The sequence below is a fragment of the Penicillium chrysogenum genome, assembly GCF_028827035.1.
Source record: "Penicillium chrysogenum strain IBT 35668 chromosome Unknown utg000005l_segment0_segment0, whole genome shotgun sequence".
Classification (NCBI taxonomy): domain Eukaryota; kingdom Fungi; phylum Ascomycota; class Eurotiomycetes; order Eurotiales; family Aspergillaceae; genus Penicillium; species Penicillium chrysogenum.
In genome coordinates, this window is record NW_026622753.1 from 2,807,979 (window position 1) to 2,827,893 (window position 19,915).

At 48.9% G+C, this 19,915-nt stretch overlaps 4 protein-coding genes across 4 annotated transcripts; 3 read left to right on the top strand and 1 right to left on the bottom strand.

The window, feature by feature from the left end:
• Positions 1-350: 350 nt before the first annotated feature.
• Positions 351-1,624, bottom strand: N7489_009467 (uncharacterized protein; the record flags this gene model as incomplete). Its single annotated transcript, XM_056715217.1, has 2 exons — positions 351-1,409; positions 1,463-1,624. 2 exons carry the CDS (start codon positions 1,622-1,624, stop codon positions 351-353), a joined length of 1,221 nt encoding a protein of 406 aa, XP_056562839.1.
• Positions 1,625-3,086: 1,462 nt separating this feature from the next.
• Positions 3,087-5,185, top strand: N7489_009468 (uncharacterized protein; the record flags this gene model as incomplete). The annotated part of the gene is made up of 3 exons (XM_056715218.1): positions 3,087-3,111; positions 3,358-4,805; positions 4,895-5,185. 3 exons carry the CDS (start codon positions 3,087-3,089, stop codon positions 5,183-5,185), a joined length of 1,764 nt encoding a protein of 587 aa, XP_056562840.1.
• An 8,912-nt stretch (positions 5,186-14,097) lies between these two features.
• On the top strand, positions 14,098-17,509 carry clcA (putative C6 finger domain protein; the record flags this gene model as incomplete). Its single annotated transcript, XM_056715219.1, has 4 exons — positions 14,098-14,649; positions 14,718-15,770; positions 15,904-17,123; positions 17,194-17,509. 4 exons carry the CDS (start codon positions 14,098-14,100, stop codon positions 17,507-17,509), a joined length of 3,141 nt encoding a protein of 1,046 aa, XP_056562841.1.
• Positions 17,510-18,667: 1,158 nt separating this feature from the next.
• On the top strand, positions 18,668-19,770 carry N7489_009470 (short chain dehydrogenase/reductase family protein; the record flags this gene model as incomplete). Its single annotated transcript, XM_056715220.1, has 2 exons — positions 18,668-18,704; positions 18,761-19,770. The coding sequence occupies 2 exons, from the start codon at positions 18,668-18,670 to the stop codon at positions 19,768-19,770; spliced, it is 1,047 nt and encodes a 348-aa protein (XP_056562842.1).
• Between the last annotated feature and the right edge of the window lie 145 nt (positions 19,771-19,915).

Consider the following 19,915-nt stretch of genomic DNA (forward strand, 5'->3'; position numbering starts at 1 on the left):
AATTCTCCGACTATAAAAATCCACGATTAGCAGCAAAAGCCAGCGCAGAAGAAAAGCACGGTGGAAATATGTAGTTTAAATTGTACGTACTCGTATAACTCCAATGGACAGACCAGGCTTTCAACACCGAACTCGAGATAAGGTATAAAGTACATGCCAGGGGGAATGCCAGCAAGTAAGCAAATACAAATAGAAATAGAAATAGAAGAAAAAGGAAAAAGAAGCAGAATTCGTAAGATCTTGTCGTCGTAAACCAGGGTAAAGCAAAAAGAAACCAAGCGTAGAAGTGTAAACGTATGATATATCCCGGAAGCAAACCCAACACAGAAAAAGGAAGCAGATTTCGCCATCTAAAACTTGACACCCCACGTAGACGAAATCGAAGGAACAGAAGACCGGTGGTGAGCACTCGGTGGAGGCTCAAGATCAAGATCGAAGGGGTCACTGCGCATGCTATCACGCATCACAGGCGTATCCGAGTATTCATTTGGTACAGCGAGGGCATTCGCGCCTTCGCGCTCGCAGTCCCAGTACCCACGTGCACCCACCCCGGCGCCTAGGGAAGAAGTGGAGTAGAGCGAGGCCGAGCGAGTTGGGGCGGAGATCTCGATGACTGTAGACGGCGGGTCCGCGAAGGGGTCTTGCGCTCTTGTCTCGCCGCGCAGATACATGCTGTCCAGAGATAGGTCTGGATTTGAAGGCTGCTGTTGCAATGGGATGAATGGGAGGATGGGGGATCTCAGGCTGATGTTGCCTGGGATTGAAGGGTAGGAGTGGTGGCGGTGGTGGCTGATTGACGAGCTCGTTGAATCGCCTCGAATTAGTTTCTGTCTGATACCTTGACGCTCCGCTGCGTTTTTTCGTCGTCGACGTCGCATATACAGTGCGCAGGCTAGCAGGGCGAAGATAGTGACTGCTGATCCTCCGATTATGCTTCCAACTATCATTCCGATTTTGGAGGATGTGGGGCTTGGGTTGTCGGCTTGGGATGGTTCCGAAGAGCTTTCACTCGTGATGGTTCCGATGGATGGTGAGATTGTAGGTGTTTCTGTTGCTGCGATGATCGAGCTGGCTGGGGTACTGATGGAACTCATGTGGCTGACAGAGCTAGTGGCTGTCTCCGGCAAGACAGGCAGTGATGATGAAAGAGGTATACTCGCGCTAGTTGATGGAATTAATGGAATCGGTAGAGTCCATATGCTACTAGGAGCATCAGAATACCAGGAGTGATCGGACGATTTCCCAGTGGCCGAAATAGGTAAGTCCCCCATTTGGCCTGATAGAACTGAAGTTGTTGGGATCACAGGCGACATTGGGGACTCGGAGATAACTGTTGATGTAGAGCTGGAACTCGATATTATGGTTTCCTGCTCAGTTGTCGACAGCTTAGTCGTCTGAGTCACGGTCACCTGGGTCGGGTTCAGCGTTGACGATGAGAGGTTAAGCACAGTGGTTGTGGTACTGAATCAGGTCCGGAGCCAGATATCGTGTAGATCCATGTGGGATAAATAGTTTCCGTCTCAATTGACGTGACTGTCACCAGATTGGAGGAGCCTGTGGACCACGTCCCGATGAAGTTGAGCGGCGTGGAGGGAGTATCAATGGCGGAGAAAGTACTCGGCATCTCGCCGCGAGCCCGCAGGGGGCACCAGTCGTTAAAAGACAGATCTGATGATAATTGCCGAGTCCGTATTCGATGAATGGGACATGGGGGCGACGTAAAAGGATGGATCCCTTTGTATGAGTATTGGACAAAGCACAAAGTGACAAAGGAACCCAGGAAGCAATAGGCTTATCAAGTTGGCTCTGACGGTTCATCCAAACCCCCTCTGTTTCTTGCTTTGTTGCTTGAAGTCTTGAGACAGCCACGAACATGATCCCGTGGTCAGGCTGGGATTCCATACAGTTCACGATTCATCTTCATAGGGGCCCAAAAAGTGTATAAGTCAGATACAAAGAGGTCGGAGGGTTATGTAGAGTAATATTTTTTTTTTCCTTTTTTTCCCCCACAGAATCCGACAGGGGGTTTTGTCTTTCATTTGCCTGGAACCCGGCGCTTCTTCTGTTGGCTGGGTGGAAGCAACTCCTGTGACAGATGAACGGCGCTTAGCCCTCGGTCCAATAAGACTCTCAGGTGGTCCACAAGTGGACGATCATCTCCAAAGAATATGGGAATCCCAATAATGTGACACTGCCTAACTTTTCTGCATGTGCACCATCTCGTCATTATTGTTCCTTAGGTAGGATTTGAGCGGGGAAGTGTATGACGGACGAAACAGGGCGGTTTCGGATTTGGCGAGAGATTCATTTTTGGACTGATCCAACCTGAGGACTCCTTGAAGTTTCACGTTTTGCCTATTTCAGCTGTTGGTGTCTTGCAGGTCTTCCTGGTTTGTAGGTTTGCAGGTTTGCAGGTTTGCAGGTCTTGCATTGGGAGTACTGTATCCTCGTGAGGAATCGTAGCAATATGTTGTACCTCTTTTGAGTCATGTGACTATGTTCAGATGGATATTTAAGATGTCCACAGTTATATATTCACCTAGTAAGTAGCATTGATGGAATGATAGAAGAGAATAGAACCAGAAAAGGGGGAAGAGAGTACAGTATGTACATGTGTTATCGAGGAGAGTGTAATAGCACCTCTACTCGGCAACAAGAACATTCCACCCTCATCTGTTGACGTAACGAATGTCCTGAATGCCCTGAATGTGCCGAATGCCCTGACGAATGTAATAGACATTGTAGATCATAGATTCACATTCATATATAGAAAGGTCAATAGGGCAGAATAACATCTCAGAGTCAAAAGTCGGAAAACCCTCTGAAGGACCAAATGTTTCCGATTCCCCACCTGCACAAAGTCCCCTTTCATCTTCTTCCATCTCTCTTCCACATCACATAAGGTTGTTGCTTTTCGAATTTCAACTTGTCTGGACTTCTCCTTCTGATTCTGTTTATTTATTTACGAACTATCTCGGTCTGTCTTTTCTGCCGTTCCGCCTTCCGTTCAATTCCCATGTTCCATGTGACCTTGGACTAGAACTTTACGATAATCGTGCATTTGCATTTGCATTACATCCGTGGAAATGTTTGGCTGGGGTTCTGGGCTGGGTAAGCAATTTCCCTTTTGCTACCCCCCTCGATGTTTTCTCCCCCTCCCCCGCTATATACCCATATAACCCCCCTTATACCAGCCTCGTGGCAAGTTGTAATGTCAACAAGAGTTCACCTGCGCCACGTCGGATTGGAGCCCCTGACTGTGGCTTAAAAGTTATATACCTTAGGCCTGCCGTCCAGATCTGAGCCATGGACGAACCACATGGACAGTCTCAGAAAGCTAACACAACTTCGCGGCAGCCTTGCCCTCCGCCACTTCAGAGCCGGAGAAGGAACGCAGACCCCCCGCTGACCCGACACCTCTTGATTTCCCCGTCTACAACCTGTCGAGTGTCCTCGAAAATGAGTCGGAGTCGAGACTCAAGGAGATGGCCGAGCTGCTGGCCGAAATCAAACGCCCACAGGACATCTGCGCGGAGCGCTTCAAGCCGTTGAACCTGAAATTGGAGACAGGCGTCGAAGTCGCCCAAATGATCCCCGAAGACAACTCGCACCCCGTCGCGCCCTTGCCATGGGAAGATACCACCGAACCGACGGAAGACAACCCGCGACCGTTGATGGATAATGGACTTCCGTACCCCTCGAAGGAACGATACGAAGTCCTGGAGAAAGAGCTGGCGTTAGATAATGACGACGCTTTTCGTGAGGTGGCTCGATTGCCGCCACGTGAGGGCCGCAGCCGGGTTCGTATAACGCAATCGAGGAAGTTCTGGACAGGATTGGAGCGCATGGCTCAATACTGGGACACTAGCCTAGACCATTACTACGAGCGTCCGGCAACCCCAGATCCGACACCTCCATCTGAGATGGAGCGGACAGAGGATGGCACAATGCAGACGGATGCTGGGGACTCCGCGGCCGGACACTCTCTGACAGGCGATGCGATGGACGTGGATAACGCACAGACAGACGCACCTTCGAGCAACGGCATTGTTGGCGAGGAGCAGCGGCCCTCTGTCCCATTATACACGGGCCGCCGAATTGGCAACGGGGCCGAGATGCCCGATGAACTACGTGACGAGACAATTCGAGCCTTTGTGGAAATGGCCGCATGGCCATTCGGGTGCCAGGTCACGGTCCCCACGCTCCAACCCCGGTTGACCACCAAGAACCTCCTATTCCCCGTCCGGCAAACATTCCAATCCTCACGATCCCCGCGAGACCGCCAGATTGCGCGGAGCGGCATGCTTGAAGGCCCCGTTCTCATCTCACAGTGTCGACCTGAGACGTCTTTCCGCACTGCGGACAATGCCCCCGGGACCGGGATTGGCGATGTAAGTGATTTATTCCGCGAGGTGGGCGGCATGCTTCTCGCGGCACAAGAGCGTGCCCGCGAAGGCGCAGTGGAGAAGCGACCCGGCGAAGGCAAATGGTGGACCATGCAGCCTCGCTTTGGTGGCGCGCCCAACGACGGGATCCTGGATGATCTTGTTAACCACGGACACGGAATGTCCCTGCCGGACTCAATGATGGAAGAAAGCACGCCATCTGCCCAGGAGGCAGAAAGCGCTTCCAAACGTCACAAGTTCGAGCATCCGTTTGTCACGTCTCTCTCCCGGAGACCGAGTGCTATGCGCAGACTTACTACCAGTGAGAAGTGGAAGATTCTACAGCCTGGGCCTAGTCTTTGGGATAAGCGGATGAGCTATTTGCAGATAGGCAAGGTCCAGGAGAGTCCCTTTGACGATGTATGCATACCCTGTCTTCTTTTTTTCCATTGAGATTGAGTGTGGATGTTGCGGTCAGACAGAGCTAACCCTCTCTTTTTTTTTTGCAGATTTACATGATCTCATCTATCAACCACCACGTATCAATCCTCCACCTCCGCGTCCACAGACGGTATCTGGACATCCTCACCTACGGCGACAGCACCTTCCCAGCAACCGAAGGCGAGCCGTGGCATGTACTGAAGCTGCAGAGGACTCGATGGTTCGACCTGCTCGACACCAACGACCGCATAGAAGCGCTGAAGGGTGTGTGGCAACTATTCCACCACCAGCTGAGACAAACACGCCACGAAGGCGACGTCCCAGTCCCGATAGAATTACCTTTAGAGCGTCCATTATAGAGCATGCATGATGGTGTCCGTGGGGAATGCTTTTGACTCTCTGGCCTCCAGTGGCCTTTCTCAAGCGATGCATCCTGTACATACGGCGCAGCAATCTTCGGTTGTTTTTCTTTTCGCTTGCTGTGTCAATCTCCACTTCGTTCTTTTACCCATACCCATCTTCAATGACAGCAAACTACATTGGCTCTTTACAGATTTGAATATGTTGGCATCTGGCGGGCTGTTTATATTGGATACTAGGTGCTCTTTTATCTTCGGCTAGAAGCTGATTAGATGGAGTGTGTCGTGTTTTGAGATACCGCGCAATGGATAGAGATTTTGATATCTTTCAATGTCGTAGGCAACTTGGCTTGGTATATTGCATACAGCGAGACCTTGACCTAGATGACTTGAATTTGTTGACTGGCCAGTTGAGATAATCCAATCGCATCACGAACCATCTATATATGATTGCGAAATGTCTAGTTCAGAGACCTTCTGCCCATTCGGTAAACCCTGGCCCCTCGTTCTCTACTGTGACAACTTATATCCATTCCATTTCCAGGCACATAGTACAATCCACCTCATCCCGATCCAGGTACTTTTGTCAAAGTGAGACCTCCCAATCCCCATTCTATACGAAACCACCAATCCAAATACCACCATCTTTTAATGAAACTACCAAACTAACACGCCGGACATATTCGGCGCCAAACCCCATGACCTCCTATAATCCCGATCATCGAATCTCGCCACACGCCAAAAACGAAACAGGAAAAAGCGAGAGGGACCCAGACCAGGCAAAAACTGACCCAAATGTGATATATCAACATGATAGTCCGTCTAAATCCTGGTTCGGTCTGTGGATGGCGTAGATGCGGGAGGTGGAGACTAAGTTGGCTAAGGGGCGCCGAGACCTTTTCTGGTGACATTTCCCGATGATTATTTTTTCTTTCTTGTATACTCCGTATGTTGTACAGAGTAGGAGATATATATAGTATACTACAAGATATAATAAACGACTTATATATGTACATGGATAAAATGTCTGCAAACTCTTCTACACATCCATCGGGAAAAATGGAAGGAGATACCTAGGTATGTTCCCGGGGCTTTCTCGGCTGTCTACAACATAAGCGGGTACAAGTACAAGGGTACATTTGCAATACGGACTAATTTCTGAACTCCATAGAGTATGTACTTCGTACTAGACAGACGGAGTACTTCCAATGTACAACATTGTACGGAGTAAGTCGGGGTGACGGCGAAAAGACCACGATTGTGCGTGGTCTTTTCACCCAGCGCTCGTGTATAGCGTCTCACCATCATTCCCTATCATCCTCCAAAGCACGACGTGTAACTTCCTCTCGAATCGCGTGGGGGTTGTATACCCCGGATTCACCCTGAACCTACTCGAGATAACGAAACAGATATCTTTCTATCATATTCCGAGCCATAACGGTGGCCTCCTCTTTCTTAGTTATGCTAGGGGTGCGTTCGGTTCGTGTATATCCGTAGCATTTTCTAGTTTCTTCTCTATAGAGGAAATCTTCACGTAAGGCTTGTCTTTCCTAGGGAGTATACCATGAGGCCCTGCTTCCCTAAGACTGCCCTAGTCTCGAAGTACACCAACGTTTCCTATGCAGAGTCCGTGACAGCTCCGACTTTCCCCTCCCGTAACTTTCCAGGTTACGGGGTTCGCTTATTGAGGGGGATAAGGCTATACGGAATATAATATACGTATATGTACTCCCTGCATGGCTGCGGTGAGATTTGCGTGTGGCAATGGATCTTCATTTGGCTTTTCTTTTTAAAGGTTGACAGGTCTTGGTCTTGGTGTGGTGAGATCGGAGCTGGTTGGATGCTTTGGAAAGAGGAAAATATCAACATATCAACAGAAGAAGCAAGAATATGCAGAGGGATTTATCTATTGATGGATTGATTTGATGCTGGTTCCCATGTATATTGCCGCGTTGGGCACTATATACATCAACCGATTGGGGTTATGGTGATGAGATACTACTTTGATGTACTCCGGTACGTACTCGTACTCTGTATATAGGTATACAACGCGGAGATATATTCCTCATAATATCCACCTCTTTTTTCTCAACGTAAATCTTACATGAAATGATAAAATGTCCGAGCCACAACACACTTGGACTACGTAATTGCGTATTTCACTATAGATCCCATCCAATAAAACCGCCAAGTCCTACTCCATCCCTATTAACCTCCAATCATACCCCGAGAAAGTCCAAAACTCGATCGACAACTGCAAATCAGATCACATCACACAATAAAACCCCATCGCGCTTGGTGCGCTTTGTCAAAAACAGACCCAAGTCTGACATCTGTTGTGTGGCCCGCTTAGCAGATGTTTAATCACCAGCAGAGAAAAATAAAACCCTGGCACGGAGGACTGCCAAATGGGGACTAGCACAAGTACAGTGTGTACCGCTATGTGGAGAGTGAGAATTGAAGACATTCGGGGTCCTCGGGGACCAAGTCAACCGATTAGGCTAGGGATAATGTACTTTTAAACAGGAGCTAACCCTTGAATAGGATTTGAGTCAAGGGCTTGTAATAGTAAATACAGGGTACGGAATACAGACAGAGAGCTTTGAATTTAGTAATATCTATGGCAGTATAAGGAAATCCATAATGATATCAGAAATATATAGTAACCTGGGAATGTGGTTGTTTGATCTCATGCAGATTGGAAAGTATGCAAGTCGCTTCTTCAAGGTGGGGGAATGTATGAGAAATGTGTAGGTAAGTACCCCTAGAGAGTAGACAACCTCAACTTCAACCCCAGACTACTGCCTAATAGAGCAATACCTACGTGAGCACTCCATCCTCCCTACGTATGATCATGACTTGTGTAAGTGTGTGAATGGCGTGCATAAAGTTGGTGTGATTCCAAAACGTCGGATTCGACTACGGGTAGAATCGTCGCGTTCGAAATCCTCGTCCTTCACGGCAAGGTACACAGCCGCGCTAAGAGGCTATCGGCGGCCTGGTGGTTTACTTTGGTGTCGCACCAAGTAAATTGTGTGTATTGTGTGTACGGAGTACTCAGTGCCCGATACGGAGTATAAGGTGGGAGAATGCCAATAATCAAAACTTCTGACACTGGCCGACCAGTTCGAAATCCAGCCGGACTCTCCTCTCCTGCCGAAAGGGACTTAAGGGTTCACGGGACCAGAATACTGGTTGGAATCTTGACTTTCTTGACTTTTGCCGGATGGTGGCTTCAGACTGCAGGAGTACCGATCGGGATCAGGGCGCTGGTCTTGTTCAGTTTTTTTGTGTTCGGTTTCCCTTGCATCTGGCGAACGGACCAGCGGTTCATGTGAGCTCGGTCTGGAATTTAAGCCTCAGGTGTTTGTGCTGGATTCGTACTCAAGGGATGATGCAGCGTAAGGAGGTTTTGTTTTTCTTATGCATCTGGCCTGATCAAGTCTTGTTCTTGATGACCTTGTGGCAGTTTTGCTGAGCTGGCGGGGCTGGCGTGATAGGCAAGTAAATTGTGACGAGATACAAGCAGTGAGGGGGAAGAGGGGGCAGAGGGGTCAGAGAGTTCTCCAGGCTCAAAGTCTCAATGATGGGATAATCCCACTACGACCACATGGAACCAAATCCCACGTGTGAGCGCCTCCAGCAGGGCTTTCGTTGCCAGGAAGGCAAGTTAGAAGCGATCTTGATGTATCAGTTGCACAGATCACTGTGGCAACAGGACATCCAAAGCCGAGGGAGATTTCGACGAACGGTGAGAGTCTGTGTTGTACAATGCGTACACATCACATTTCCCTTTTTGCGGAGAGTGGATGTATGAAACCAAACCGTCCACGGGTGTCATGCATGCGGGGATGGGAAAACGAATAACATTGGATTCCAAATGGATTGGCAGGGACACATCAATCTTTAAGATGAGCCCTGGCAGATTTGCGAATTTGCGTTTGCGATGCAGAGAAGCGGGAGAGCCCCGATCGTGAAGAATCATGCCGTGTCCCGTGAGATGCAGAATGTCTGGACTCCATCTCGATAATGCCAGCTAAGAGGTCCACGAAGCGCGTCTGGGCTGCCTGCATAACTGATCATCCAATGTAGAATGACAGAATAATATGTCCAGCTACTATCGTAGAATGGAGGTGATCACATTTCAGCTGAGGTGGCACAACCGATCTGTGGCAAACAATTACGCGCTTACGATGAGGCCCAGTGATTTGAAATTCGATGGATCGTGAGATATCCTGTTGTCCAATTTACTTAGAACATACCAGTATGGTGATGTTTTCGGCTTTTCAGCATTACGTACGGAGTACAATAGGTGCATATTTGGATATCGAGGATTTTAGAAATGCAAACCAAAATATACTTACTCCGTAGACTAGTAAGAACCCACGCTATGCATTACCTGTGTGATCTGTTTCTCGGTATAAGGCAGAGAGATTGGCAGGCTAGGGTTGCGGTTGCAACTTGGTCATGGACTGTGTCTTTGACGCGTGTCAACACTCCCTTTTCAGCGCTGGAGGTTATACTCCCATCTGTGTACCTCTCACCAGCCCTACGATACTAAAGTTAGAGACAACCATATCAATATGATATATTGTTGATGCTATTGTAGCACAGGCATCCCTATGTATCTTGTTTCACCTCTATCTGGACACTGGAGGTGTGTAAGCTGCATCCCGTCTACTGCCTACATACGTATGCCAATTGCACATCGGAGTCTCAGTCCAATGTGAGGAACTTGACCTATTCCACGACCACTATGCAACCTTCCGTGTTGCCTCTCCTCGATACTCCGTATATGTGGGGATTTTTTCCAAGGGAGAAGATCGTCTGCGTCTTCCCCATATGGAGCCTTTCCAATAGTCTGGTGAAGGTGATGCTCAGTGCTGATTGGATGTGAGCAAGGTCTGCTACATACGTATTTGGATTCGGGCTTTTCTCGAACGTCAGTGCCTTCGTAGTACTGTGAATAGTAATACGTGGCCCTAATACGGAGTACTAGATACAGCATACTTCCCGGTAGTCAGTGTGTGGGTGGATATAGTGGAATAGAATCTCGAGCCTGGCGCGGTAGTGCGGGCTTAGGAATTGAGGCTCTAAGATACTCCATAGTAGTATTGGAATCCAGGCTATGACATAGGTGTGCCCTTTCCCACGTACTTATTATTAAGAGGCTGGATTTTAGCTTTCTCAAGAGTGAATAATGTCGTGTTGTAGTTGCCCCTTGCGTTCGCCATTGAATATCTAATGAGTCTCGAAACTCTATTCCAGATATCTACATACTGCAATATGCATGGCGTGCAGTCACCACCTGCACGGTGTAGGTCCGTGTTATTTTGGAGGCTCGATCTGTTTCTACGATGTATGTTGTAGTAAGGGCCTCTCTAGCGGAGCTCTGTATGGGAGAAGCATTGGGACTCGACTGGCAATAGAATCTCTGCCTCGTACTTCCCCCCCAATACCTCCTTTTCTACAAGCTAAAAAAAGCCCAGAGAATTATGGATTCATTGCCATGATACCCACTAAAACGAGGCCCTGGGCTGTGACGCGTAGGCACATATACGGAGAGCGAAAGATCAAAAGCAATGCACCGCCCCGAACCCAACGGGCTAGTGGAAAGGAGAGTGGAAACGGCTGATCGACAGGGAAAATCTGAACTGGAAAGATGGAATCTTCCGTATGTTTGTCGACATTGAGGGCTGGGTGTAAGGCCGGTGAGATCCATGTAACCTTGATAGCCCCTTAACGGTGGCAAGACTTGTGATTCAACTGTCAACCAGTGGGTTGTCTTGGAATTCACAACGGACCAATAAGGTATCATACTTTTGCATCATTGGAAGAATGGACGTTTCTACTAAGGTTAGGTTCGGATTGTTTTTCATTCCGACTTCCTAACTCAGATCTCTTTCATGCACGTCAATCCCTGGGCTCCCTTGATGTAGGAGAACGATGTCTCGACGTCAAGGAGGATTTGACTTAATCAATGAAAGCTTCATCAAACAAAGAAAATTATTGCCTAACAAAGTCTCGGCTCCACGCGGACCGAGCACTATTGTACTGTAAAGCAGCCCTAAAATGAGTATCTATCCATACTCCGTACACAGCCCACTGATAGACACCACGAACAGGTACTCCACCATGATCCTTCAATCCTTAAGCCTGATTGTTAGCAGTTGAAGCGGGTGACTACACAGACGGGACACAAATTAAACGGTCGAAAGAAGCCAAAAAAAAAAATAAAAAATAAAAAATAAAAAAAGCCGGTAATTCTAGGGCAACTCTGTACTCTTGTGCTACTTCTAATCTGCGCGTTTGACTCGCTCAGAAGACCTCCGACTGGGGAACATCGTTGAGTCTTCTGTGGCACAGAGTCCTTGAGCTGCATCCTGATCAAGCCAGGGGTAAGCTGTGCTACTGCCTAAGTCGGGAAGGAAATGGTTGAACGTAATTTGAGATTCGTTTGGCATCAGGGCTCCAGCGTGGTATCGGACAAAAAAAAGACTTGGTCAAATGGGGTAATATGTCAGTTCAATCCACCTTTCTATAGACAAGAACCTTAACTTCTGGAAGAAACCCCTGGAGCCCGTGGATGGTTCCCGTCGTCAGCCATGGACGGAGGGCGGGTAACCCCGAGTCCGGTTTACGACGTCACGTATTTCTGGTATTTACAATTCTATTTGGTCCACCTTTCCACCTTCCATGTTCGATATTGTATATAATTATGTACATTTCAAATTCACCAGTTGAATGTCTTCCAAAGTGGATGCCTCCCAAAGTATATCTGATTGACCGACAATCTAGTACCGGAGTACACGGGGAACAAGGTGCCCAAAGCCCTGGGTTGCGGATCAGCCCCAACAACCATCTCCCTGGGAGCCACGGGATGGCTAAGATATCCCTCCAAATGACGAGTGTCGTGCGGGGACACTGAAAGCTTTCTTCGAATATCGCCGATCTGGAGCTGTATATCCACTGATTTGAGGATTGAATTCGAACAGAGTTTATGTTGAGCTGATGTTGGAAAAACAAGCGCCCCTTGCGAACTGTGTTTCCGAGTCTATGACCGAATTGATGGCCAGTGCGGCGTGTGTTATTGGGTGCTTGGGGCATTGAAGGATATTTCGCTTCAGAGATGCAAGATACACCTTCATCATTGTTTCGGTTATACTTTCTATGTTTTCCCCTTGGAAGGCAATCGTACATTGCATGTGGACTGATCTAAATATCTTGTCCTAAGAGTACCCGAGTCCTGGGTACTGGGCAGCGATCCCTGTCCGACACACCGGTCATACTAGTATAATATGAAACGGGAAAATGGGGGAAAATATTTCATTACGAAAAATAGACACCACCCTCAAACACCTATTCTTACTCTATCCTTGAACTTTGACCCGAGGCCCACACCTTAAGCCACCCAAGCGTACCTACCTAGGTACTTAGGTAGGTAGCCCAAACCAGTATACGTAATTCCCGAAGTCAACTTGCATGGCGCATTTCCCGGTGAAGCGGTTGACCTTCGGGCGGCAAGTTTGATCCCCGTTCCACGCGGAGGATCCTAGCTTCGATCATACAGCACTTACATGATTCTATAGTCTATGAACATCTAGCTATGGGGTAACTATATCCCTACCGTCAATTTATACAGACGCATTGCATATTGTGTCCATATCCTAGAATGACAATATTAATCTCATTTCTGCAGACCATCTCATATTTCCCCCAGCCGCCGGACCCACTGCCCTGTTTAAATTCGGTAAAAAAGAAACAAAAAGCAGACCTGTCAACTGTAAGTATTGGAGTTTTGTGCTTCTTTTTTCAGGGGTCTATATTGTTCTTATAGATGCCCAGGTGTGATAACTGGGTTAGGGAAAGCCATTAAAGCCATTTAATATTTTATTTTATTTTTCATTTTTAATTTGTTTTTATTTTAGATTCGAGGTATTTGATAGTCACCGCGATTCTAAAGAGTATTTATTTAATCCAGGGAGGGGCAAACACACCTGTCGATCCCTAGAGGCGTAATTATAACCGTGAATTTGTTAGTGTTATATTACTTATGTTTCCCCCCCTCCCAGTTTAGATCATCTTTTTCCCTTTTGTCTTTTTTTTTCCCTATTCATGGTTGTCTTTCCAATAACAGGGACATTATACCCACTCAAACTTGACCTTGACCTCTTCTCTTGAAATTATCTATCTACAATATAGGTGCGAGCCTTGCCACCCCACTCCAAGGTATACCAACAGGTAGGTTCCAATATAAATTACCGTATCATACCTTACCGCGTACCCCGTGCGTATACTCCGTACATCGAATGTTCCCATTGGAACCTTCCAAGGTTCCAAGGTTCCAAACTTGCACGGTGTTTTTCCCCTCCTTGGTGGCCCAACCTTGTACTTCTGTCTGCGATCTATCTGATATACTGGATACACTGATCTATTTTGTTTTTCCTTTTGTTTTTTGATATTTTCATATATCTCGGCCTAACACGGGTCCCCCTGGTCGGATCATCGCCGTAATCTGACTATTTCTTTGTCTAGCTCCACACTCGGTTGCCCACTGCGATATCACCACCGCATTTTTGCGACCTGGAAAACCGGAGCTTTAGGCACTTTGATTCGCTTCTAACGGCGCGATCTGATTTCATTGTTCCAACTTTCGCTCCTTCCGACATCAGATCCACCGACCCGCCGTTCATTTGTTTCCTTTTATTACATCCTACTTCCTCGACTTCAACTGAGAGCACCATGTTGGTTTGAGTCCCGATTGTTACCAAGCCGGATTGCTCCTCGACGATAAAATTGGCCCAGGATATTGTGCCAAGGACCCGGGCTAGTTGTGACAAGACGACAAGACGGCCAGACGACCGCGCCTGAAAGCTTCATCCACCTCCGCACACCCGGACCCTCCATTTACAATGAATCGCATGCCTCCCCCGGAAGCTCACCACACGCACGCGGGTCCGCATACAGCATATGATCCCTCATGGCGTCCTCCATACCCCCCAGCTTTCGATAACCACCCATCCGACTCCCGCCGCTCCTCCGCAAACTCCCAGACAGCCCTACCCCCACAGCCGCCAGGATACCCCGTAATGCCCAACCGTGAGCTGCCACAGTTAACACCGGAAGGCCCGTATGGTCGCCCGAATGGCCATGGCCTGCCCCTGCATGCGCCCGTGCATTCCCCGCAAGACCCAATTCCCACTCACCCGAACTTCCACCAGCCGATGAATGGCGCGCCGCACGAGGGCTCACCTGATTATCGCGCTCGTATGGGCTATCCACCCCCAGATCAGATTAGCAGCGCTGAACATACACCCGTTTCGGGCGCTCTGCCTCCTGCCTCACAGTTCATGACGCCCGTTGCTCAAATGGCGAATGTGACGCCGCCCGCCGGGTACGATCAGGCATTTTACCAAAACCAAACGTTTGGAGCACGCCAGCGTAAGGCAAATAGAGCTACGCAGGTATGTTAAACTAGTAGAAGGCAGAATCGCTTCGGGAAGAGTTTCCGACTAACACTCAAGCTATATAGGCTTGTGATCAATGCCGAGCTAGGAAAGCAAAGTGTGACGAGGGTCGACCGAATTGCAGCCACTGTAAAGAGAACAATCTCGGCTGCGTCTACAAAGAGGTGCCGCCGCACAAACAAGAGAAGACTACTCAGCTGGTATTGGATCGGCTCTCCCAGATAGAGAGTCGCATGGAGGAGCGAGCCAACCGCATCGATGAGCATTTGGCAAAATGGCAAGATCAAATGCAAGAGCAAATGCGCTTCAACATGGCTAAAGAGGTTAAACATACGCCTCCGACTGCCCAAGAACGTCCGTCCCTGCCACCACCACCAGTACCAGTCATCAAGCAGGACCAACCTTTCAAAACAGAGATGCCCAGGACCCAGGTCTCACCAAATGTTTTTGACCCTGGGAGCCAGGATTTGGGTGCTTCGAAGTTTGGCCAGAAGCTTCCACCCATGGACCCGAGGCTCGACCAGAAGGAGGCCGAGGGAGAGCTCTCCATCCCAGTAGAGCACACCACTGCAGCTCACAAGCTATTGATGTGGCCCTCGATTAAGAGGCTGCTACACCCGGCACACTATGACGAGGACTATGTCATGCGGTTGGAAGAAGAGCGCGGTCTCATCAGCATATACGGCCAAGGCGAGATCTCGTACACTGCCGATGACAGTCAATTACCAATGGACGGTGACTCCAGAGGTGCTCGACCCGACGTGAATGGCGCAGGACCGGACGCCAACGTCGACATCGACGAATTTGGGAACTTGAATCTGGATGCTGCGACTGCTAGGCGCTACTATGACAGCTATCTCGAGCACATGTTTAAGCTTCACCCATTCCTTATGGAAGGTGAACTTAATATCAAGGTCGATAGCTTTATTCGAAGCTATTGTCGCCTGAATAACTCACCACCAAGTTCATCTTCCGGTTACAGTCGACCAGCTCGTGATGGTCCGCCGCCAGCCAAAAGGAGGCGGTCAAATGAAAACCTGGGTGTGCGTGGCGAGTACATGGAGACTATCCCCAACCCGCTGCGGCCACGAGTCGGCAAAAACATTGACAATGCCTTGGTCCTGCTATGCCTGGCCCTCGGAGCCATTTGCGAAGCTCCTACCCCTCTCCCTGGGCCCATCATGGACAAGAAGATCGACTACCTCAACCAGCCCATTCCTGCTCCACTGCCACCATTAACCCCCCCCGCAGCCTGCCAATACGACATACGTTACCAATGCTAACGGTGTGCTTTCCCCCGCAAACTCTGACTCGGCGGCCATGCAGATGTCGTTTTCGAATTCTCTTTATAGTGTGCCAACCCAGCCTGCCGGCCAGGCTTTCCCAAATAGTCCATTCACCAAAGGCATAGAGGGCCTGTCAAGGAGAGACGTCACAAACACGCGGGATGAACAAGGGAACACAAAGAACTATCAGGTCATTCCTGGCTTGACTCTTTATGGATACGCAACCACAATATTGGGCCATCTGCAGGGTGGCAATGAGCTAGAACATGTTCAGTGCGGCTTGCTTGCTGGTCTCTATGCCGGCCAGCTGGCCCATCCTTTCCAGAGCCACAGTTGGATTTCTCAGGCCTCAAGGGCTTGCCAGGTCCTTGTGAGAACCAAGCGATACGAGCGACTCGAAGAAGGGGCTACGCAAGACTTGTACAACTTCGCGTACTGGACCTGCCTGCAACTGGAGAGTGATCTTCTCGCAGAGCTGGATATTCCAGCGAGTGGCATCTCCCGTTCCGAGGGTCGGATGGCCATTCCGAAAGGGAAATGGACAATCGTTCTACCGAACGATCTCACCGCACCCGAAACGATGATGATGCTGTTCTATTCTGCCCAAATTCATCTACGTAAAGTCTTGAATCGAGTCCACACAGACTTATACAAGGTTGAAAAGCAAGGCCAGACCCGATGGTCGTCCACCGTTCAAGAGGCTCTAAGTCTGAACCTCGATCTCTGGCGCAACAGCCTACCACACAGCATGCAGTGGAGCGAAAATGATCCACCGGCAGACGAAATCAACGCCGCTCGCATGCGTGCGAAGTATTATGGTGCCCGATACATTATCCACCGTCCACTTCTCTACCACGCACTGCACTACGGCTACACAGGTGCCCGCGTCGGTCCAATCGGCAAGTCTTTAGTGGACTCGCCTACCTCGCAACAACTGTCCCCCTCCATGATGCACAGCGCCGGTCGGGCTCCGAGCATGGCGCGTATGTCGAGTGAGATGGGCTCTATGCCGGCCGCACTGTCCACTGACTGGCAGCCCCCTAAAGTCCGTTTACACGAGCTGCCTAAGAAGCTGAAAACTGCCTGCGACATCTGCATTAGATCGGCTATCAAGAGCACAGAGGCTTTTGACGGTGTAGGCGGACATCGATTGGTCGTTACCAACATCTTCGGCACTGCCCATGCGTAAGGAACCCTCTGAGCCCCGTTCCAAGGATTCGTCTGTATAGTGACAATACTAACATTCTCTTTGCAGGCAATTCGGCAATATGCTCGTTCTATCTGCAACTTATATGTCAAGCCTAAAAGAGCTTGTCGACCAAGACCAACTCGACCGCCTCCTCGTTCGTACCATAGGCTTCCTCATCCAAAGCGAAAATATATCCCCCACCCTCCGCGCCGATGCTCGCATTCTCACTGAGATCTACAAGAAGATCTTCGGTCGTGCCCCTGATTTGAGGCGAGCTACCAAAGTGAGCAGCCAGACTCCCAGCATGAACAGCCAAACTCCCAGCCTGAGTAGTCAGACTCCAAGCCTGAGCAGCCACACTACCAGCATGAGCTTCCCTTGAATGTGCATCGAACGCCAGAGTTATTTCTTTTTGTCCCTTTAATATGGGCTTCGCAACCCTATATCTGATATCCTTATATCCTCATGAACACTTCATGCATGTCCCTGTCCCTTTAAGCCTGGGCCGTTCCGCGCTCGACATCTGTTACCTGTCTGTCATCTATACCTTGTGCACTATACGGTTCTTTTCATTGATTCCCCAACCCTATCCGATTCAACACTCGGTAATCGTGCATCTGAGACAAGATCAGTTTGCACGGGCTTTCCACGCGGTGATTGATTGGTGTGGCTTACTTTCATACGAGCAATCTTACATATTCTTCCATTGCCTCCCCCAAGGTAATAACTGGGTTGGCTTTGACTCGTGGCCTTTTTTTTTTTTTTTTTTTTTTTTTCGTCTTTCTTTTTACATCTCCTTTTTGGGTTGAAGGCATTTTGTGGTTCTGACGGTCTGTTCTCACGGAGATACGTCTCCGGAATGGAGTTATTGCGTCTTGTGTGGTTATTCTCCTACATTGCATGCATCTCAAGTCATACACGTCTGCTGACTTTTCTTTTTGATGCTCTTACAATATGCCGACTTATTTTTGTTGATCTGGCTGCACTATATCATTTTCATACTCAATGCAAAGGTTGCATCTCGTGGTTGACCTTTGGTGTTTTGGATTCTACCATATTTGGGGTTTGTTTGCTGTAGAGTCTCTTTTCAGTAATTTATGACAGGGTAGGACACAGCTCGATTGAGATGAAGTCTGATATTGCTTGATCATTTGTGGAATGGCAAGTTTAGGGTTCATTGGAAGTACCCGGACCAAGATGGTGCTTTGTGGGCCTCCGCTTCCACAGGTTCAGGTCCCGTCATCAAGGCTGACCTATATCAAACCATCCATGGATATTTATTGAAAGTCCAATTAGAATATATTGGACGCTCAGGCATATGCATAAATATGAACCTATTATTACTGACAGCCAAAGAAAGCAAAGGCGTGCGGACCTCGGCTTCCCCGCATTGTGCTGATCAGGCGTTAAAATTTAATGACACGAGTCAGTTTACTATGCAGCCCTGAGATGGTATACATAAAAACAACCTCTGCTGTCTTTCAGGTCCAATATCAGCTCTTCGATATATGGTCAAAATTGATAGAACTATAGCCCAGACATGACGCCAAACGCAAGAAAATGGCCCTCAAGAGAAGGTATCGATCGACCCCTATTCCTACAAGAACCGGTCAATGTTAACAAACAGCATTAGGCTTTACAGCTGATGTACTGGGAAAATTCATCTCCCGGAGTCTCCTGGACCCCTGGAAGTTAGTTCCTATTGTCGCTCTGGCCCAATACACAGCCCAAGGCCGTGATATCGCCAAAGCACGTCCAAATCTCGAAAAGGCCCTCAAAGCCCTAACAGCCCTAGCCCTCATCAATCGGCTAGGCAACTGGCTCGACCGTCGCACGCTCAACAACAGCACCAGCGACCCATATGACTGGAACCGCGAAGTTGTAATCCTAACAGGCGGCAGCAACGGGATCGGCCGACGCATCGCCGAGCTGCTCGGGGCGCGCGATATCAAAGTTGCCATCCTGGACATCGCCCCGTCAGCGACGGACGACGTGCTACCAAACAGCGTACGGTATTACGAATGCGACATAACCTCCGCAACCGACATCGCAGACGTAGCGTCCAAAATCCGCAGCTCATTCGGCCGACCCAGCATCCTAATCAACAATGCGGGCATCTGCACCGGCAAAACAATCCTCAAAACAACTCCCGCCCAGACGCGCCGCATGTTCGAAGTCAACACGCTCGCGCACTACTGGCTTGCACAGGAATTCCTGCCCGATATGATCGAGGCGAACCATGGTATGGTTGTTACTGTTGCTTCGCTGGCTGGATATACCGTCACGCCTAATATGGTTGATTACTCGGCGACCAAGGCCGCGGCTATTGCGTTCCATGAGGGACTTGCTGCTGAGCTGGTTACGCGTTACCATGCGCCTAAGGTTCGCACTGTGCTTGTTACACAGGGTTTTACTAGGACCAATCTTATTAAGGATTTGACCCCCGAGGATACTTGGCTTAATCCCCTGCTTCATCCTGAGACTGTTGCTGAGGAGCTGGTTAAGCAGGTGCTCAAGGCTGAGAGTGGGCATGTTGTTATTCCTGGATCTGCTGGATGGATTGCAAGGAGATTCAGGGGGCAACCTGAGTGGTTACAGCATTTGCTGAGGTGCAGGTTGGAGAAGTTGATGAGGGCTGATTAGGTTGTGGGCTTGATGGACTTGTTGGACTTGGCTTGTTTTTAAATACTTCAGCGGTGTTGTGACTGTACGTTTTTTGCTATTGTTTGGTGTATTGATGCACATATTGCGATTTTATTGTCGATAATAGGAAATTGTATATATTGTT